This window comes from Acomys russatus, chromosome 3 (genome assembly GCF_903995435.1).
Source record: "Acomys russatus chromosome 3, mAcoRus1.1, whole genome shotgun sequence".
NCBI classification, from domain to species: Eukaryota; Metazoa; Chordata; class Mammalia; order Rodentia; family Muridae; genus Acomys; species Acomys russatus.
The window spans coordinates 43,659,805-43,677,886 of record NC_067139.1 but is presented as its reverse complement, the minus strand read 5'-3'; the positions used below and the strand labels follow the sequence as shown (position 1 = coordinate 43,677,886).

The 18,082-nt window shown below is 41.8% G+C and overlaps 1 protein-coding gene across 2 annotated transcripts in view; it reads left to right on the top strand.

Moving 5' to 3' along the window:
- The window catches only part of Cfap20dc (CFAP20 domain containing), a 261,651-nt gene that overhangs the window by 76,105 nt on the left and 167,464 nt on the right, over window positions 1–18,082 (top strand). For both annotated transcript variants that reach the window (XM_051139606.1, XM_051139599.1), the window contains exon 5: window positions 13,563–13,677. In XM_051139606.1, the coding sequence (XP_050995563.1) occupies window positions 13,563–13,677 (115 nt within the window). The remainder of the gene's footprint in view (window positions 1–13,562; window positions 13,678–18,082) is intronic.

Sequence of the window (18,082 nt, the reverse complement as noted above, 5' to 3'; positions counted from 1 at the left end):
CAAAAAAAAAAAAAAAAAAAAAATTATTGCGAGGATTAGTTTCCTCTGAACATCCTGATTACTACATTTTTAAAAATTAAGTGTATAATAATGTTGTGTAGTATGAACTTAATTTCAATAGTATATAGGATCTACTCTGTTCTCTCTACCCCTTTGTGCTATTATTGTCACACAAATTACTCCCTTATACTTTGTAATTCTAAACACAGGTTTATAATTTGATTTGGTTTGGTTTCTGTTTCTTTGTGCTTGCTTGCTTTTTGAGACAGGATTTCTCTGTGTAGCCTTGCCTGTCCTAGACTAGCTTTGTAGACCAGGCTGGCCTCTAACTCACAGCGAACCACCTGCCTTTGCCTTCCTGTGTGCTGGGATTAAAGGTGTGTGCCACCACAACCTGCAGCTTTTTTTTTTTTCTTTATAAGAAGAATTTTTTTTTTTTGTTTTTGAAGCAGGGTCTCATTGTGTGACCCAGGCTGGTCTGGAAGTTACAGTAGAGCCCAAGTTAGAGCCTTAAACTCTGTATCTTCCCACCCCATCCTCACAAGGGTTGGATCGCACAGACACATAACCAACACACCCAGCTGCTTATGTCTTTAAGTAAGACTACTTAGGGGCAACATTACATCCAATATACTTGCAGTGCCTTCTGTATTTGTCTGTTTTCCTACCTGTCTTAAATTTCTTTTTTCCTCATCTGCACATGAATTACTGTTCCCTGCCCTTTTGCTTAAGCCTTTTGCTTATGGTTCTTGCTGTGACCCAAGCAAAGAAGGGCTGCTTTGGGCTCACCCTTTGAGCTGTGGTCTTTGGTGGCAGAAGAGTTGTGGCAAAAGAACACAGGGCGACAGCAGGTCATGCTGGCCCAGGTCGGCAGGCAGGCCATGCCGATGCCAGCTGCTCAGCTCCATGTCACCTTTCTGCTCAGTGTGTCACCCCAGCTGTTGGACGGTGCCAGTCTTCCCACCTCCATTAATGTAATCTCAACACTCCCTCACAGATGGCCAGAGCCTCCTCGCCATGATGCTTCTGTACCTCACCATGATGGCAATCAACCTTGTCACAGCTGCTTCGACGATCTGCTCAAGGGGGACTCGCTGGCAAGCAGTCCTTGCAATTAGTTGTTTATATTAGAATATCTTAATATGCATTTCTAAACAATGGGTTTGCTAAGGTCAGAATCCTGGGTTGGTAGACTTTTGTCTAAATATCTCCCTAATGCCTCTGGTGTCTGGTGAGACACCAGCTGTTAATCTCAAGGAGGCTCCTTTCTGCACAGGGAACCACTTCCCTCTTGCCTCTCTCCATAGTCTCGCTGTCTCTGGCTCTCTGTGGTGTGATTGTGAGCCTTCTAGGTGTTGTTTGGTTTTAGATCATTATATGTGCAGTTGTCAAGCTTCTTACATGTAGAGTTGTTAGTGTTTGCAATCACATGGCAGAGTTTTTGGCTATTCCTTCTTCTCCTAGTGTTTCCTCCGTGTGTCTCTTTCCTCTGCCCCTGTTCTCAATGGTATTTGATGGATTCCTATCCTGCTGGCCTCTAAGGCCATGTGTATTTTTCTCATGATGTTGAAATTAGGTAAGCCCTTCTGGTAGAAAGAAGAATAAAATTTGTGACCACTTCAGTATAGACAGATGACCTGTGACGAAACTCAACATATAGTCATAATGAAGACTCCAAAAATTAAGATGAGAAAAGGTAGTGAAAGACGTAATGGCTTCCTCTATGACGAATCTTGCCTGTCAATCTAACACACTTGGGAAGGAGTAACATCAGTTGCAGAACTGCCTCCATCACGTTGCCCTATAGGTTTGTTTGTGGGGCATTTTCATTATTGCAGTGATGTAGGAGGGCCCAGATCACTGTGGACTGTACCATCAAGGCAGGTGGCCTGGGCTGTATAAGAAAGGCAGCTGAACCAGAGCCTGGGAGCAAGCCAGTAAGCAGCATCCCTCCATGGTTTGCGCTTTAAGCTCCTGCCTTCAGTTCTTGCCTTAGCTTCACTTGACGATGGAAACAAAGGAAATGGAAAGAACCTAACAAAATGAAAGTCCTCATAGTAACTGTACAGAATTGGAGAGGCTAGATAAAGGTGGAACCATTTTGTACCGGCCTTTAAATTGCGATCCATAGCCACGTTGCTACAAACCTAAACAAGATGCCATGTATTTGAAGATGCTATTTTGCAATCTCACTATTTCCTTATGCTTAGGCCTAAAATGTGTATTCAGTGTTGGTTATTTTTGATAATAATAAGGAAAAATCAAAGTCGTCGGAACCACTTTGACTTCAAGAACAAATGATTCTGACAAATGAATTCAGTCTTCCAAAGTGTGAGATCAGTTCTAACCTGAAGTTCATGCTGACCCAAAGTGAACATTCCCAAATGGCTGTAAATGATTGTGCAGGGAGAAGAAAAGTGCAAAGATAACTGAATAGATGGGCTGATCTTACCCTCTTGGAAGGTTGCTACCATTTACTCAAATTCTTACTGAGCTTGCCAGTAGGAGAAAATTGTCAATCAAAGATGATGATATAAAAATGAACCGAAGATTGAATTGAAAAGTAATTCTCTTTTCAAGTGGTTTGCAAATCTAGACGTTAAGTTTGGAATGAATGTCGTTAATGACCATAGCTGGGAGAGCCATGTACCTGCTGATCACTGGAATATTATTACACATTAGGTTGATTTTCCTGTCGACTCCCCATTTTTTCTCAACATGGTCTCATCACATCTTTTTATCTTACTGCTGACCCTTAGCTGTGAGAGCTTGCTTGAGGTTAGTTATAGCAGCATTTTAACTTACGTATTTTTTTAATGCATCTTTAGGTACAAGAGGCCTAATGCCACTGTTTCTTCTTTCTCTTTTTCGTTAGGTTGCAGGAGGTTTTAAGTGATGAAAATCAAGCCTGCATTACAAGTGAAGGCTGCTTTACAAGCTGCCTTCCTTACAGCAGCTAAATTGCCCCCCAAAAAGCACATTCACATAATGAAGCTTTAAAGTAGTCACACATAGGCATTTATATTCTTTCTCTCATGAATGACTAATTTTAATTTTTTTTTTTAAAGTAGCAACTCAGCTTGCTTTCAGAACCACTTAAGCTTAGCACATGATTTTGTTTTCCTCTGAAACCAACGACTCTTGATTATGAGATGAGAAGGTTTGCATATTAATTTTTGCAGACAGTGGATAAGCTCCTATCACGTTGAGAGGCCTCATCCATAGCTGGGCACATGATCCTTTAGAGAATCTCCCCAATGTCAGAGCCATGATGGCTAGGTCTAAAAGATCTGCTCTGTGTGGAGTGAACCCTGACCTCTGTGAGGGAGGAGCTCCTGCTGGGAGCCTCACAGCCCAGGGGATCACCTCTCTTAACACTATACTTGTACTGGGTACAAGGAAAGACCTACGGTGTCACAGAAACAACTCTTTGTCTGTGTTTTCATGCAGTTCTGTGGAGTAGTCTACCTGAAATGCTCTTTCTCACAGATGTGGGAATACTACCTGCTCTACCTTACACTCTGTCCAATGCCATCTTCTGTGAGAGGCCTTGCCTAACTGATGGGTCAAAATAGAATCTTCCACTCACATCCCTCTTTGTCGCCATCCTTACTTTCTCATGGTGCTTGTTAGGTGAGGACACACTAAGTAACATTATTTGTTTATTTGTTTATTGCTTCATATGGATGGAGACATTGCGTTGTCCGGTGCTGTCCTCATTATCTGCTCCATGGCTGGCACTGAGAACATGCACAGTAAATAGATGAACAAACATGATTTCTGTATGATTTTTAAGAATGAAGCTCATCAAGTAAAGTCAATTAAATTAATTAACAATCCTGAGCCATCTTTGTAATAACCATGATGTCCAGGTGTAGCACTCAGGGCCATAGAGGAGACAAACTGAGGGTGGCAGTCTTTGGTGACATCTACACTATTTGTTTATAACCATAAATTAACCACAGCAGGATAAAAGGCGCCATGACATAAAATCCAGACTGTTCAATGGTTTTCATTATGCAGGATGGTTCACTGATAGAGAGCGGTGGAGGTGTGAATGACCCACGTAAATTTAGTTATTAGAAAACGTTAAAAACCCCAGTGCACAGACCTTACTAAATAATCCATAGACAAGCAACCCAGTGAAGGTTAGGCCTTAGGAGGCTTTCTTTGTGTCAGGCCACTCCAGGCATTTTCACATATTCTCTAGTGCAGTCCTGACAACTGTCTATAGATCCTGACTGCTGTCTGCATTTTACAAGTGAGGAAATTAAAGCATGGAGATTAAATGATTTTCCACTGTTGTTCAAAAACTACATGGTAAAGGCAGGGTTTGAACCCAGAAAGCCTTGCTTTAAAATGGTTAAAAAGAACACGTAGGTCATATTTCTGTATCTGTATTATGTATATGCAAATGAGTGTGTGTGTGCGTGTGTGCGTATCCTTATGTGTGCCCATGTGTGTAGAGGCCGGAGATTGATGGTGCATTATCAAAGTCCAGCTTCGCCATCAACTGGGGAAACTTGGGCGGGGTGTAGATCTCGCAGCTGGCTGGTGACCCTGCAGACTTTCTCTGTGGGCACCTCCCAGGCCAGAACTGATTGTTACCAGCAATAGATTCCACCCATGGTAGCAAGCAGGGGCTAGGGGTGATGGCTTCTAGCTGGGGCCAGGGATGATGGCTCCTAGCTGGGGCCAGGGCTGATGGCTTCTAGCTGGGGCCAGGGCTGATGGCTCCTAGCAGGAGCTTCCACTGATGGTGGCAAGCATCTAAAAAGGAAATGGAAAGAAGGAAAGAAAGGAACCATGCATACGCACACTTACACTTGATGATGAAGTAAGACAGATTCCAGCAGGTAGGTTCCAACAAGCTTCTTCCAAGTTTCTTTTGCTTTACACATTCATATACATGTATGCATACACACACACACACACACACACACACACATTTTGGTGGATGGGACAAACACTGAAGAGCGAGTTCCAGCAAGCTTATACACACACACACACACACACACACACACACACACACACACACACACACATATATATATATATATATATATATATATATATATATATATATATACATGTATACATCTTTGTGGAAGGAAAAAGATTCCAACAACCTTATTATTTCTCCCACGGCTTATATATCCCAGCAAGGTCTTTCAAGCAGAACAAAAATCACCATGTGGTTACATTTTATTTTCTTTAAGTGAATGATTACAATAAGTATACATAAGAAAAACATGTTCCTCAGTACCTTCACATGATCAAATGTTTGTTGTATTATGGGTGAGAAACACACATGAAAAACAAGTTATTCCCAAGAACCCATATACATTTTAACTAAGCAACTTGTTATATAATTAACAGAGAATAAGCAAGCAAGGTGATTTCTCAGCCAGCTTTTCTTTACTGGCAGGCCTCAACTTATGGTTACAAAGAAAGAGTCAATTATCTAAAAAAGTAATCTTATAAACATCTTAAAAGAATTACAATTCTAAACTTCTATATGAAAATAATCAGCCATTTCTACTTTAAATCTTAAAGGTGCTCATCTACTCATCAATAATTTTATTAAATCATATCAGGAAGCTGAGGGCAAAAATACGTATAAAAGAAATTAGTCACCTTGAAGTCCAGCTTCAGTGAGTTACGTCAACTAGTGCTAATTGTTCACCTACCTCAAAAAGTCCATAACTTTACTATTAAGAGTGTGCTTTTTCTTAACTTCAAATTGTTCTATAAGATTTTCTGCATCAGAGCCGATAATAAAAATATCTTTACCTAATCTTGTTGAACAATCTGTTTTCCCAAATTCTTTCTAAGGGTCATTGTAATCTACATCTGCAGGTTTCTTTTCGAGAGTTGTGGTTGTTGAGTCATTAATCTGCTCCAGGGGCAATGCCTGAAAGAGATGAAGCATTGTTACTGTGAGTGCCAATGAGACTGCCCAGTGAGGGTCTAGAAGCCCCTTTTAGAGTATTCACACAATCCAATCCATTCATTAGGAGGATTATGAGGACTACAAGAGTAACAAGCAGAACTATGCTCCATAACAGCATGAAGTCCTCAGGACGTACAGTTCTCGGGGTTATGCCTTGCCAAGACACACCCATCATGGGTATGCTAACTGGTGGACCATATTGCATGAGTTCTAGAGCTGTTTTGCTGTTCCTTCCTGCATGGACCCCAACAGTATGTATCTTCCTCAGTCATTTTTCATCTTGCCTTTTGAGATAGGATTCCACTGAGCCCAGTGCTGATCAGTTGTGCAGACTGGCTAGCCAGCAAGCCCCAGGGATCTGCAGATCTATGTCTTCCCCCACCCTGTGCTAGGATTATAGACACACAACCACCACTGCTGTGGACCCAAACTCATGTCCTTATGTTCGCCCAGCAAGCATGCTAGTGATTAAGCTGTTTTCCCATCCCCCCAGTGTGACACATTTCTGCTACTGTTAGTTGGCAGTAGCTGGTGTGCACTCATAACTGAAAGCTAACTTGAGTAATCAGCTCAAACCAGTATTGACAACTGATTTGTCTTTTCCCAAAATTAAAGAAGTCTACCAGTCTTATGCTGATCACTGAGAACTTGGTGAATTGCTGAGCCCTCCAATAAAGGTGGAAGTTAAAGTGAGTGTTTTTTGTACATTGTAGAACAGTGCCTTTTAAACTCAATAAAAACATGACTTTCAAGCGGTAAATCTGAAATGCATGGGACTGCATGTGACTCATGAAAATACAAGATTTCCATCCTTTTATGGCCTATAAAATGGAATATAGTCACTGGTGTAGATCAAAGGAGAAAATGAAAAAAAAATAGTTATAGAAGTTAGAAATATGCTGTAGTAAGTCACAAAGACATGTGATTGTTTTTAATCTGGACATCTGGGATGCTATCTTGAAGGATATGGCATTTCAAAACAAATTTTGATGAATGATTATAATTTCAGTTGGCAAAACAGAGGAGGGGATTTCCCAGAGAACTATGAAAACAATAGCACAAATATGTATAATATGTAATAAGCATGCTACTGTTGCAACTGTTGCAGTCCCTCCAGTGTCCCTACCATGCCACATTGTCTGGACACACTTCTGGATGCAGCACACTTTCTCAGGCTGGATAGAGTTGGATGCTAAAGTTCCCAGGTATGCGCCTCTTCAACTTTGGGGGCCAGAAATCTGGCTGTGTGTGCTCCTTCTTCCGTTTCTTTAAATAGTACGTTCTGTTGGCCATGAAGAATGGAATCCAGAGGCTGTGATGGACAGCGTTGGCACTGATAGAGTAGCAGTGACATTGACAGTGCTTCCTTACACTGAGCTTTCCTCCATTGCACTTGCTCCCCTGACTTCCTTCGCCCTGCTTAATGGGTTCACTTCTCAAGACACTTACACACACTTGCCTGTCTCATATTCTACTTTTGGGGGTGTGCTTCAAAAAGAGGGAACATAGCACAGCTTGGTTTATGAGAATAGCCCAAACAATTGGATTGCTAAAGACTCACGGGGAGAGAGACCTCAGCCGATGTTAATGTTTACTGATAGGTTGAAGGCTTTAAGTCTTGAGAAAGGGAAATCTAGCCACTGCTACAACTGTCCAGTCCTTTCTAAACGCACTTTACTCAGGTTTAGCAAATGGATGCTCCAAGCAGTACCCACGGGATCATCTCTTGCCAAAGAGAGATGTTTGGGTAGTTTATGTTTATGCCTATGTGGTATTTTTCAAAGAGCCTATGGATTCTGCCTTGTTTACTGTAGCGGTTCTAGAGAGATCAGAGCATTCTTTACAGAAGCACTTCATTGGGATCTTTTCCTGTAGTAAATCCAGTGTGTTTGTCAGAAGGACAACCATAACTACAAGTAGCTTGGGCTAGTCCCTCCTCTAGAATTCCGTAATAGTAGAAGTAAGTGTTAACTGCCTGCTGCCTTTTCCCTTCCTCATTAGCATTCAAAATGTCAAAAACACAGATCTAAGGCCCTGGTTAGACACAAGCTAGAGTTATTTGGGAAGAGGGACCCTGAGTTGAGAAAATGCCTCCACCAGAGTGGTCTGTAGAGGAGTTTCTTAGTTAATGACTGATGTGGTTCCTGGGTTACATAAGAAAACAGGCTGAGCAAACCACAAGGAGCAAGATAAAAAAGCATTCATCGATGGCCCCTGTTCCATTTCCTGCCTCCAGGTTCCTGCCTTGATTTCCCTTCATTTTGGACTGTGATACGGAACTATAAACCAAAATAAACTCTTTTCTCTCTGAGTTGCTTTTGGTCATGGTGTTTGTTCAGAGCAACAGGAATGCTAAGTAAGACATAAGGCAACAGCCGTTCTTTGGAATTGTCAAATCAACTTAGAAAGAGTTTAGCCTTATTCCTTGTCTATTTTGTAGGCTTTAGAATTCCTGGCTCTGATACATGCTCCCTGTGAGATCCTGGTCAGGTTTCCCAGTTTCTCTGAGCCCCCCCCCCCCACTACAGTGGCAAATGGCAGCACCGTGGAAACAGTTGGCAGACTGTGGCGCAGGCTGTGGATCTAGAATGGGGCGCTTCTAGCCTCATTCTTCCCTGTTTATAACTGTAACTGCTAAAGGTTCACATACCCCATGTAATAAGGAAACAAAGGTGTAGAGAGGGAAAAGGCAGAACCAAAGGATCTTTATGCACTGATGGCACGATATGTCACACATCCTCGGGGATATGCTGAACAGCGACTGAACGTGCGAAGGAATGAAGCAATATCTAATAACAAAGTCTGCATACGAAAATCAGCTGATCACTCTATACCAGCAGCAGATAGCCACAAAGTTAAATTACAAATGTCATTTCAATTGTGTAGAAGTAAAGTACCAAATAACTAAAAATATTTTTAAAGATATACAAAATTTATAAAATGCAAATCACAAACAATGTGAGAAAAATCAGACAAATTCCAAGTGATGCAGATGTGTCATAGTAGATTGGAAAACTCAACATTGTTTTAGTTTCAATATAACCAGTAAACTCAGCCCTAAATATAACTAGATCTTTAACTCTCCATAGAAAAGCAAAGTTAAACAAGTGTTAGACAAAACCAAAGACTTACTATTAATCTATAATAATCAAAAGGGTATGTTGCTGACATAAGAAAAAACAAGTGAACCCTGAAAAAAAAAAAGTGTTGATCAAGGAAAAGTCTAAAAACAGATCCACACATAAGTTTGTATGATGTCTTTTGAATGTAGCTTTTCCTCCAGCGTTTCCTGTACTGGTAGCATGACTCCTCCCCACCCTAGTGTTTCTAGAGATAATGTGGATTTGTTTTCTTTTGATTGTGACAGGGAAAGAGAAAGTGCTCAGTCCTAATGCTACTTGATGAGGTGGGGTGGGTTGGTGGAGGGGATTCCCCTTCGCTGAGAAATAGGGAAGGGGGAGGGGAAAGAGGGAGGGAGGAGGCTGTGTTTGAGGTGTAAACAATATTTTAAAAAGAGAAAAGAAAACAATAAACAAGACAGCATAACTATTTTGTAACTATTTGTAGTCAAGGGTAGAATGTAGGCCCTGTAATAGCTCCCTTTGAACAATAAGACTCCTTACATCAGCACAATGGCCTCGTGTGATTGGCTGTTGCCTAAGCCTTCTACTTAATGCTCCTCCTTTACCATGCTGTTGCTACAGTCTGAAGTAGGCAGTTTCTTGATATCTATTTAAGAATCTTGCCTGTTTCCTTTATTACATTTTTGATAACCCCCATTTCTTATTTCTCCTTGTACTTTTTCTCTTTTCCATCAGCAAAGAAGTTCCAAGAGACTGGGACCTTTGCTCTTCTCACCCTTGTGTCACTGGTGTGTTCCCAGCAGTCACCTGGCTTAGCAGTTATTGAATATGTCAATACATACATGAACGTTACTACAGTGACAGGACCGGAACACTGCTGTTTGGACTGCAGTCCTTAACGATGTGGACAACGTCAGTGTTTCTTCCCTGCAAGCATGGCAGACCTTTAACCTGGGTCACAGGAGAATTGTTGGTTAACACGGTGCCTCTTTTTTGCTCCTTCTCCTTTGCATTCCTCTAATCCCCATCCCCCCCCAGCACAGCGTGCAGGAATGACACAGTGTCCCTAGTGATAGCCTTTGATCTACTCACACTTGCTCCTCACATCTACTCTCTTCCTGCTGCTGACAGAATAGCTCACACAGACAACTTGAGGGAGGATATTTACTTTAATTCCTGACTTCAGAAGAATCATGTCGTGGTAGAATGCCTTCTACCGAGGCAGGGAAGGTGAGCCAGAGCAGCCCAATTCCCATGATGGGGGGGCCAGAAAGAGGGACTGCCAGAGTTCTGCTGCACTCCACCTTTGCCTGTGGTCCCCTCAGCCTGAGTTCCCACCCACGCTCACACAGTCCTTCCCTCTCGACTGAGCTTCTCGAGATGTCTCACTCACACCTGTTGTAGCATGCCTCGGTACACTGGGCAACTCTGTAGTTGACACTCCTGCACACCATTAGGAAGTTGTTAATGCCTACCCACCACGTGGCGCTTCTATTTTTAAAATAGAAGTAGTTGTTCTGCTACTACAAGATCTAACAGTCACAAAGGCAACATTTAAAAGGATCAGATGAAAGTTGTAATATATTTATTTTGGCACTTCAAGTCGGCTGTGTACAGTTGAAGTGAAGGAGGGACCACATTTAACATTGATGGGAAAGACTGTGCTAGAGTTAATGCAGTTGAATTTGAACCCTTAGCTTGGATGCCAGCATGGAAACCTTCCTTCCTTTTTAAGTTAAATGGGATAAATCAATAATCTATGTTGTACTGGGAGTCACTTGGACCCCTTTGACAAACCATGTAAAGGGAGGTTTCTCCAACCTTGTACTGGGGGTTTTATTCATCTATGATTCCTGTGGGGAGCACTATCAACCCAAGTGGCTTAGCTTCCTTTAATCTCTACATTTGTCTGTGTCTGTATCAGTATCATCAGTATCAGAATTCTGAACCCACATTCCTGGTCATGTTTGAACCTACATATTTTGTTTCCCTTGCACTTTTGTCTTCCACACATTGGAGTCTACCTAGCATCGCTGATGTTCCAGTACACAGGAAATGTGACAGACAATCCAGACATACTAGCTACTATCAGCAGTGAATCCTTCCATAGTTTTGTTTTCTGGGTCTTTCTATAAAGGTGACCATCAATCAGCATCTTTTTATGAAGGAGTAAAGAACAAACATTGGTGAAAAAAAATTATATTAACATTTAGTGCAAGAGGAATGAACTTTTGGGGGAGGAATTAGAAGTGTACTCTGAAATCATCCCATCTTATTTTTAATGCTAGATATTTTTCTACAAGGCACGGAGACTACTTTATAGGTAACAATGAGATCATAGGTGTCCCATAGGTAATAATGAGCTTAGTAAAGCAGGGAATGTGAGGAGGCAGCATTGACAACTATAGGATGGACTTGCTTGCTTGGTTTGGTTTTAGATTTTTCTGTTTTATTTTGTTTTCTTTTGATTGTGACAGTGTCTTATGTAGCTCTGGCTGGGTTGGACTCTCCACATAGATCGGGTTAGTGCCAAACTCATAGACATCCATTTTCTTCCACCTCCCAAGTGCTGAGATTAAAGGTGTGCACTACCATGCCAGGCAAAAACACTATGCTGATTATTTTTAAAATAATTACACTATAAATATTAATAATAGTTATTTAAATGAAATGTCTCCTTAGTCATCAGGGAAATGCAAATCAAAACAACTCTGAGATTCCATCTTACACCCATCAGAATGGCTAAGATCAAAAATTCAAGCGACACCACATGCTGGCGAGGATGTGGGGAGAGAGGAACACTCCTTCATTGCTGGTGGAATGCAAACTAGTACAGCCACTTTGGAAATCTATCTGGTGCTATCTCAGAAAAATGGGAATAGGGCTTCCTCAAGACCCAGCTATTCCACTCCTTGGAATATACCCAGAAGATGCTCCAGCACACAACAAGAAAATTTGCTCAACCATGTTCATAGCAGCCTTATTCATAATAGCCAGAACATGGAAACAGCCTAAGTGTCCCTCAGTAGAAGAGTGGATAAAGAAACTGTGGTACATATACACTATGGAATACTACTCAGCTATTAAAAACAAGGAATTCCCGAAATTTGTGGATAAATGGATTGAGCTAGAAATGATCATAATGAGTGAGTTAACCCAGAAGCAGAAAGAATCAAATGGTATATACTCACTTATATCTGCATACTAGCCCAAGGGGCATGTCCCACGAAAGCCTTCACTTACCAGGAAACTGGGACAGAGGGGAAGGCATCCTATTGGGACTCTAAATGAGAGACGCATGGGAGAACAGCAAAATAAAAGGATCCAGAGGGTCCTAGAAATCTACAAGTAGAACAATATGATAGGCAGATTTGGGCCCAGGGGTCCCGCTCAAACTAAGGCACCAGCCAAGGACAATACAGGAGGTAAACTTTAAACCCCTTCCCAGATCTAGCCAATGGTCAGAATATTCTCCACAGTTGAGTGGAGAGTGTGATACGACTTTCTCACATACTCTGGTGCCTCACATTTGACCATGTCCCCTGGAGGGGGAGACCTGGTGGCACTCAGAGGAAGGACAGCAAGTAGCCAAGAAGAGACTTGATACCCTATGAGAATATATAGGGGGACGTAATCCCCCTCAGGAACAGTCATAGGGGAGGGGAATAATGGGAAAATGGGGGGGGGAGGAATGGGAGGATACAAGGGATGGGATAAACATTGAGATGTAACAAGAATAAATTAATAAAAAAAAAAAAAAAAAAAAAAAAAAAGAACTCATCAATTTGACAGTACAGCAGCCCAGGTCGGTTTGTGATTTTCAGCCTGGTGTGTTACCTTTGAGACATAAAAGAAGCAGAACATAAAAATGAGCCTCTATCAGTTTGAAGCAAACCTAATCTTTGTGATCATGGCTGTGGTCTAAATCTATTACAGATGTTGAGATTTGGTGTCCTTGGTATCACTGTAGGGTGACCTGAATAGTGAGCAATAAACTGGTGTATTAAAATTCTAGGTGGAAGGTATGTGCTTGGGAAGTGAAGCCGACAGTCGGTGCCTCATGTCTGCCTCTGCGCAGACTAAGAGCCTATGTAAAATGACAGGTGCACTTTTAAGGAAAGAAACCCATAATGTTTTCCTATTTAGTAGGTGACAGTGTGTCCCAAGATAACACAAGCTTAAGGGGCTGGAACAAGCATGGTTATTAAAGGCTAGCGGGTTCCCAGTTCATACAAATTGAATTTTTTCATAGGCTAGAGGACTGTGGAAACTCAGTGTAGAATGCTGAAATAAATTAGCATATTAAGTGAATTTATACATTCGGGCCTGTGAGCACTTTGAATTTAAGGAAGAAATTTTATTACTTCTTGAAAGAAAATGACAATTCTTCAATTCTGTGTTCGAACTCCGTGTTGGAAAGAGCGTATTTGATAAATTATATCATTTTGATGATTATCCACAGAAATGTATTTTAAATTCATGGGAATCTTTCTTTTTTTACCCCATCTCTCTTTCTCACTTTTCAGAATTACCGATTTAGGAAACATCAAAAGAAGATTGTATTTATCAACAGTCCACAAGGAACTGTCCTCAACCCCTCTTCATGCAAAAATCCCACTCTTCATGATCAAGCGTAAAATTGTAAGTATCACATGAATGTTGCCTAAAAGAGGATTAAATGTAATTCCCGGGACATTTATTATGCCCTTCTCTGTGTATAATGCCTTTTGTTAGGTTCTGTAATGCTATTAAAGGTGAATCAAATGCAAGTCTTTCCTCCTTGCCCCTCGACCTCTGCTAAGCAAAAGCATATTGTTTAAATACAATGTCCTCAAAGCACATGAGAGAGAGAGAGAGGCCACCAACTCTGTAAAAGGGACAGAAATGATGTGTTGGCCAGCTGCAGGCTTCATGCGGGGCACAGCATTCCTGTGGAGCTGGAAGGCAGGTAAACAGGAGACGTAGGAACCCAGCATGCCAAGCAAAGGGACAGCATGGCCAAAGCTTGGGGCCTGGGAGTGGTATGTCCCTCAGGAACACAGACTAGTCATCCCTGCTGCCAGATTTTAAACAGCCGAGGAAGCCACAGTGCCACAGTGCACTGTCCTGCAGGGTGACTTTGGCAGGGCTGGCGTGGCTGACGACTGTTTCACCAGCCTCAGTCGGATAGAGTTTCAATTTAGTGGCACCGTTCTCAGTACCGTGTTTGTGTACCACCTATTCTAGGATATGCTTAATTCTTTGCTTTAAATTGGCCCCCTTTTTAAAAAAATTTTTTGCTTGATTTTCTTTTAAAAGAAAGCTTTATATAACTTGTATTAATGAAGAAGTTTGTATAGTCTTCCAAAATAAAATATAAACAGGGCTGGAGAGATGGCTCAGTGGATAAAGTGCCCACTGCTTACACATGAGAACTGGACTTCACATCCCCAGAACCCTGGTAAAAGCTGAGCAGGTATAGCATCCACTTAGAATCCCAACACTCCGGAGGCAGAAACAGGGCCAGGAGGTCCCTGGGGCTGACTAGATCGCAAGCCTACTCAGAGCTTATGAGTTCCTGGTTCAGCAGGTGACCTGCCTTGATAAAGTGAAGAGCAATAAAGAAACGTGTCAACTTCAGGCCTCTACACATACACACACACGTGCACACACACCTGTGTAAACCACTGTGGCGGAGAAGAGGAACTTAGTACAACAATGGAGAGGGCTGGGGATGCAGGTAAGTGATGCAGAGCTTGTCCTGTATGCATTTACATCAGTGTTTCATCCCTACCACCACAAAACACACAAAAAGAAAGGCCTTTGAACTAGAAAGGGTTTCTAGTTCCGTGGTTTTCGTGGGTTCAGGAAGTTGCTCTGGGAGTGAGTTCTGCAGCCATTTGAATGGACAGAAAGTGAAAACCACGTGGCCATTTACTGTACTGAGGCATATGTACACAGAGTAACCCAGATATGTGGTGCCTTCTGCAAGAGCAAAAAGAGCTAGGGTGGAGCCATTTGCTGTATTTTTAAACATGTGTATGTGTGTACATATATATAAATTAAAGATATATGCAATACAAATACTTTATACAGCTTAGAAATAGGTTATCCCTGGACATGTGTACATATGAGCAAAGCTAAATGGACTCAATAGGGTGCATGTGTATTTATATATAATTCCCATAATTCATATATAATTAATATTTGTGTGTATATTCATAATTAATATATATGGGTCCATGTATGCAACAATAGGAATTAAAAAAGAGATCATTGTGAATTTGAGAGGGGAATACAGTAGTTGGGGGGAGATGTAGGTCTTAGTGATGTATATTCAATGTTCATGGATGAAGTTCTCAAATTTTAGTAAAATAAACATAATTTATTTACTAGTGTATAGATTCTCATGTTTATTTCTCTCATCTGTAAAATGCAGATAACATGAAGTATTTAAAGCTTAAACATCAAAAAAGCACTGAGATTTCCATGTTTAAATAGTAAAGCTTTTAGAAGAGTACCTGGGTAAAGATCATAGCTGCTATGTGCACCTTAAATGCTACTTCCTATAAAGCCCATGGACTGGCCCCCATGGGAGCTGCTTATCCTTGGCATTGGGTTTCTCAACCCTCATCACGCCCATAGTCCACCCTTCACCCACCCACTTACCTGAGTTTTATTTAATGGTACTGTCTGCCTGCCTGCCCTGTTGAGCTTTTAGGCCTACTTACTGTCAGTACATGGTACACTTACTGTACTGAACTGAAGTGTTTACAAATGCTTGAACAAATTGGCAAGTCTTAACATGCCTCCTGGTAAAATAATGAGTGTTTTGTAGCCAAAGCATGTAAGTTTTGTAATGTGCTTGGTGGTTTGACACGTGTCCAGGAATATCCAAGTAATACTAAGAGCTGGCTCTCATTTCCCTCTCAATGTAATGTGATGATGCACAAGGTTGGTATTCTGTACTCCCAATGAGCCTTTATTGAACTAAAGCTGAGTCATGTTGTTTAAATTAATTACTTAATTAGTTAATTTACTTCACATCCTGGTCGTAGCCATATCCCTCCTCACCTCCCAGTCCCACCCTCATTCCCTCTCCCCAACCCCCTCCCCAATTCTCAGAAAAAGGGAGTCCCACTTCTAATTCACCCCAGCTCATCAAGTTGCATCAGGACTGAGTTTGTCCTCTTCCCCTGTGGTCTAGCAAGGCAGTCCTGCCAGAGGGAAGCAATCAAAAAGCAGTCAACAGAGTCCATGTCAGAGAAAGTCCCTGCTCCGCATAAAGCCTGAGCTGCTGTTACATCTTTGTAGGGGGCCTAGTTCCAGTCAGTCCATGGATGGTCCTTGGTTGGTGCTTCAATCTCAGCACACTGCTCTGGTCCCTGGTTAGATGGCTCTGTTGTTCTTCTTTGGAGTTCCTGTCACCTCCATGTCCTTCCCGACCCCCCAGCTCCCCAGTTTTCCACAAGGCTCTCTACACAAATCCAATGTTTGTCTGTGAGTCTCAGCATCTGTTTCGAAAGGCTGCTGGGAGGAGCCCCTCAGAGGACAGCTCTGCTAGGCTCCTGTCGGCAGGTATAGCAGAGTATTGTAAGTAGTGTCAAGGGTTGGCTCTCTCCCATGGCATGGGTATTCGGTTGGGCCAGGCATTGGTTAGACATTCCCTCAATCTCTGCTCGATCTTTATCCCTGCACATACTGTATGTAGAGTTAGCTTGGGGTCTAAGTTTTTGTGGGTGGGTCAGTGTTTCCCTCCCTCTACTAAGAGATTTATCTAGTTAGAGGGTGTCCTCATCAGTCCCTATGGCTCCTGCTACTATGATTCTCTGCTAGAGTCCCCCTCATATCCTCCCAGGAGCCTACCCTGACTCAGATCTCCAGCTTGTCACAAGGATGCTCTAGCCCAGTTTCTCTCTCTCTCTCTCTCTCTCTCTCTCTCTCTCTCTCTCTCTCTCTCTCTCTCTCTCTCTCTCTTTTTACAGACCTTCTGTCCTCATGTCCCTGCTCCCTGAGGTCTGATCTCCACCCTCATATCTCTCTGTGCTGCCTCTTCTACCTTGTTCCCTCTCTTTACCCACTACCTGTTTATTCTATTTCCCCTTCTGAGTGAAAGTTAAGCATCCTCCCTTGGGTCCTCCTTGTTACTTATCTTCGTTGGATCTGTGCATTGTAGTATGTTTATTCTGCACGATATGGCTAAACTCCATGTACATACCATACGTGCCTTTCTGGGTCTGAGTTACCTCACCATTTGCCTGAAATTTTCATTATTTCCTTGTTTTTAATAGCTAAGTAGTAGTCCATTGTGAAAATGTACTACAGTTTCTGTGGGACATCTAGGTTGTTTCCAGATTCTGTTCATTCATGAATAGAGCTGCTATGAATTAGTTGAGCAAATGTCCTTGTTGTATGGTGGAGAATCGTCCAGGTATATGCTCAGGACTGTTATAGCTGGGTCTTGCTGTAGCACTATTCCCTATCTTCTGAGAAAGTGCCACATTGGTTTCCAAAGTGGTTGTACAAGTTTGCACTCTCACCAGCAATGGAGGAGTGCTCCCCTTTCTTCACATCCTCACCAGCATGTGCTGTCACTTGAATTTTTTATCTTAACCATTCTGGAAGGTGTAAGATGGAATCTCAGTGTCATTTTGATTTGCATTTCCCTGATAACTAAGGACATCAAGCATTTCCTTAGGTGTATCTAAGCTATTCAGGGTTCCTTTATTGAAAATTCTCTGCTTAGCTCTGTACCCCAATTTTAATTGGATTATTTGGTTTGTTGATAGCTAATTTCTTGAGTTCTTAATATATTTTGGATATTAGCCCTCTGTCAGATATGTGATTACTGAAGATCTCTTCCTATTCTGTATGCTGCCATTTTGTCCTGTTGATAGTGTACTTTGCCTTACAGAAGCTTTTCAGTTTCGTGAGGTCCAATTTATTAATTGTTAATATTAGAGCCTGAGCTATTGGTGTTCTGTTCAGGAAGTTGTCTCCTGTCCCAATGAGCTCAAGGCTCTTCCCCACTTTTTCTTCTAACAGATTTAGTGTGTCTTGTTATATG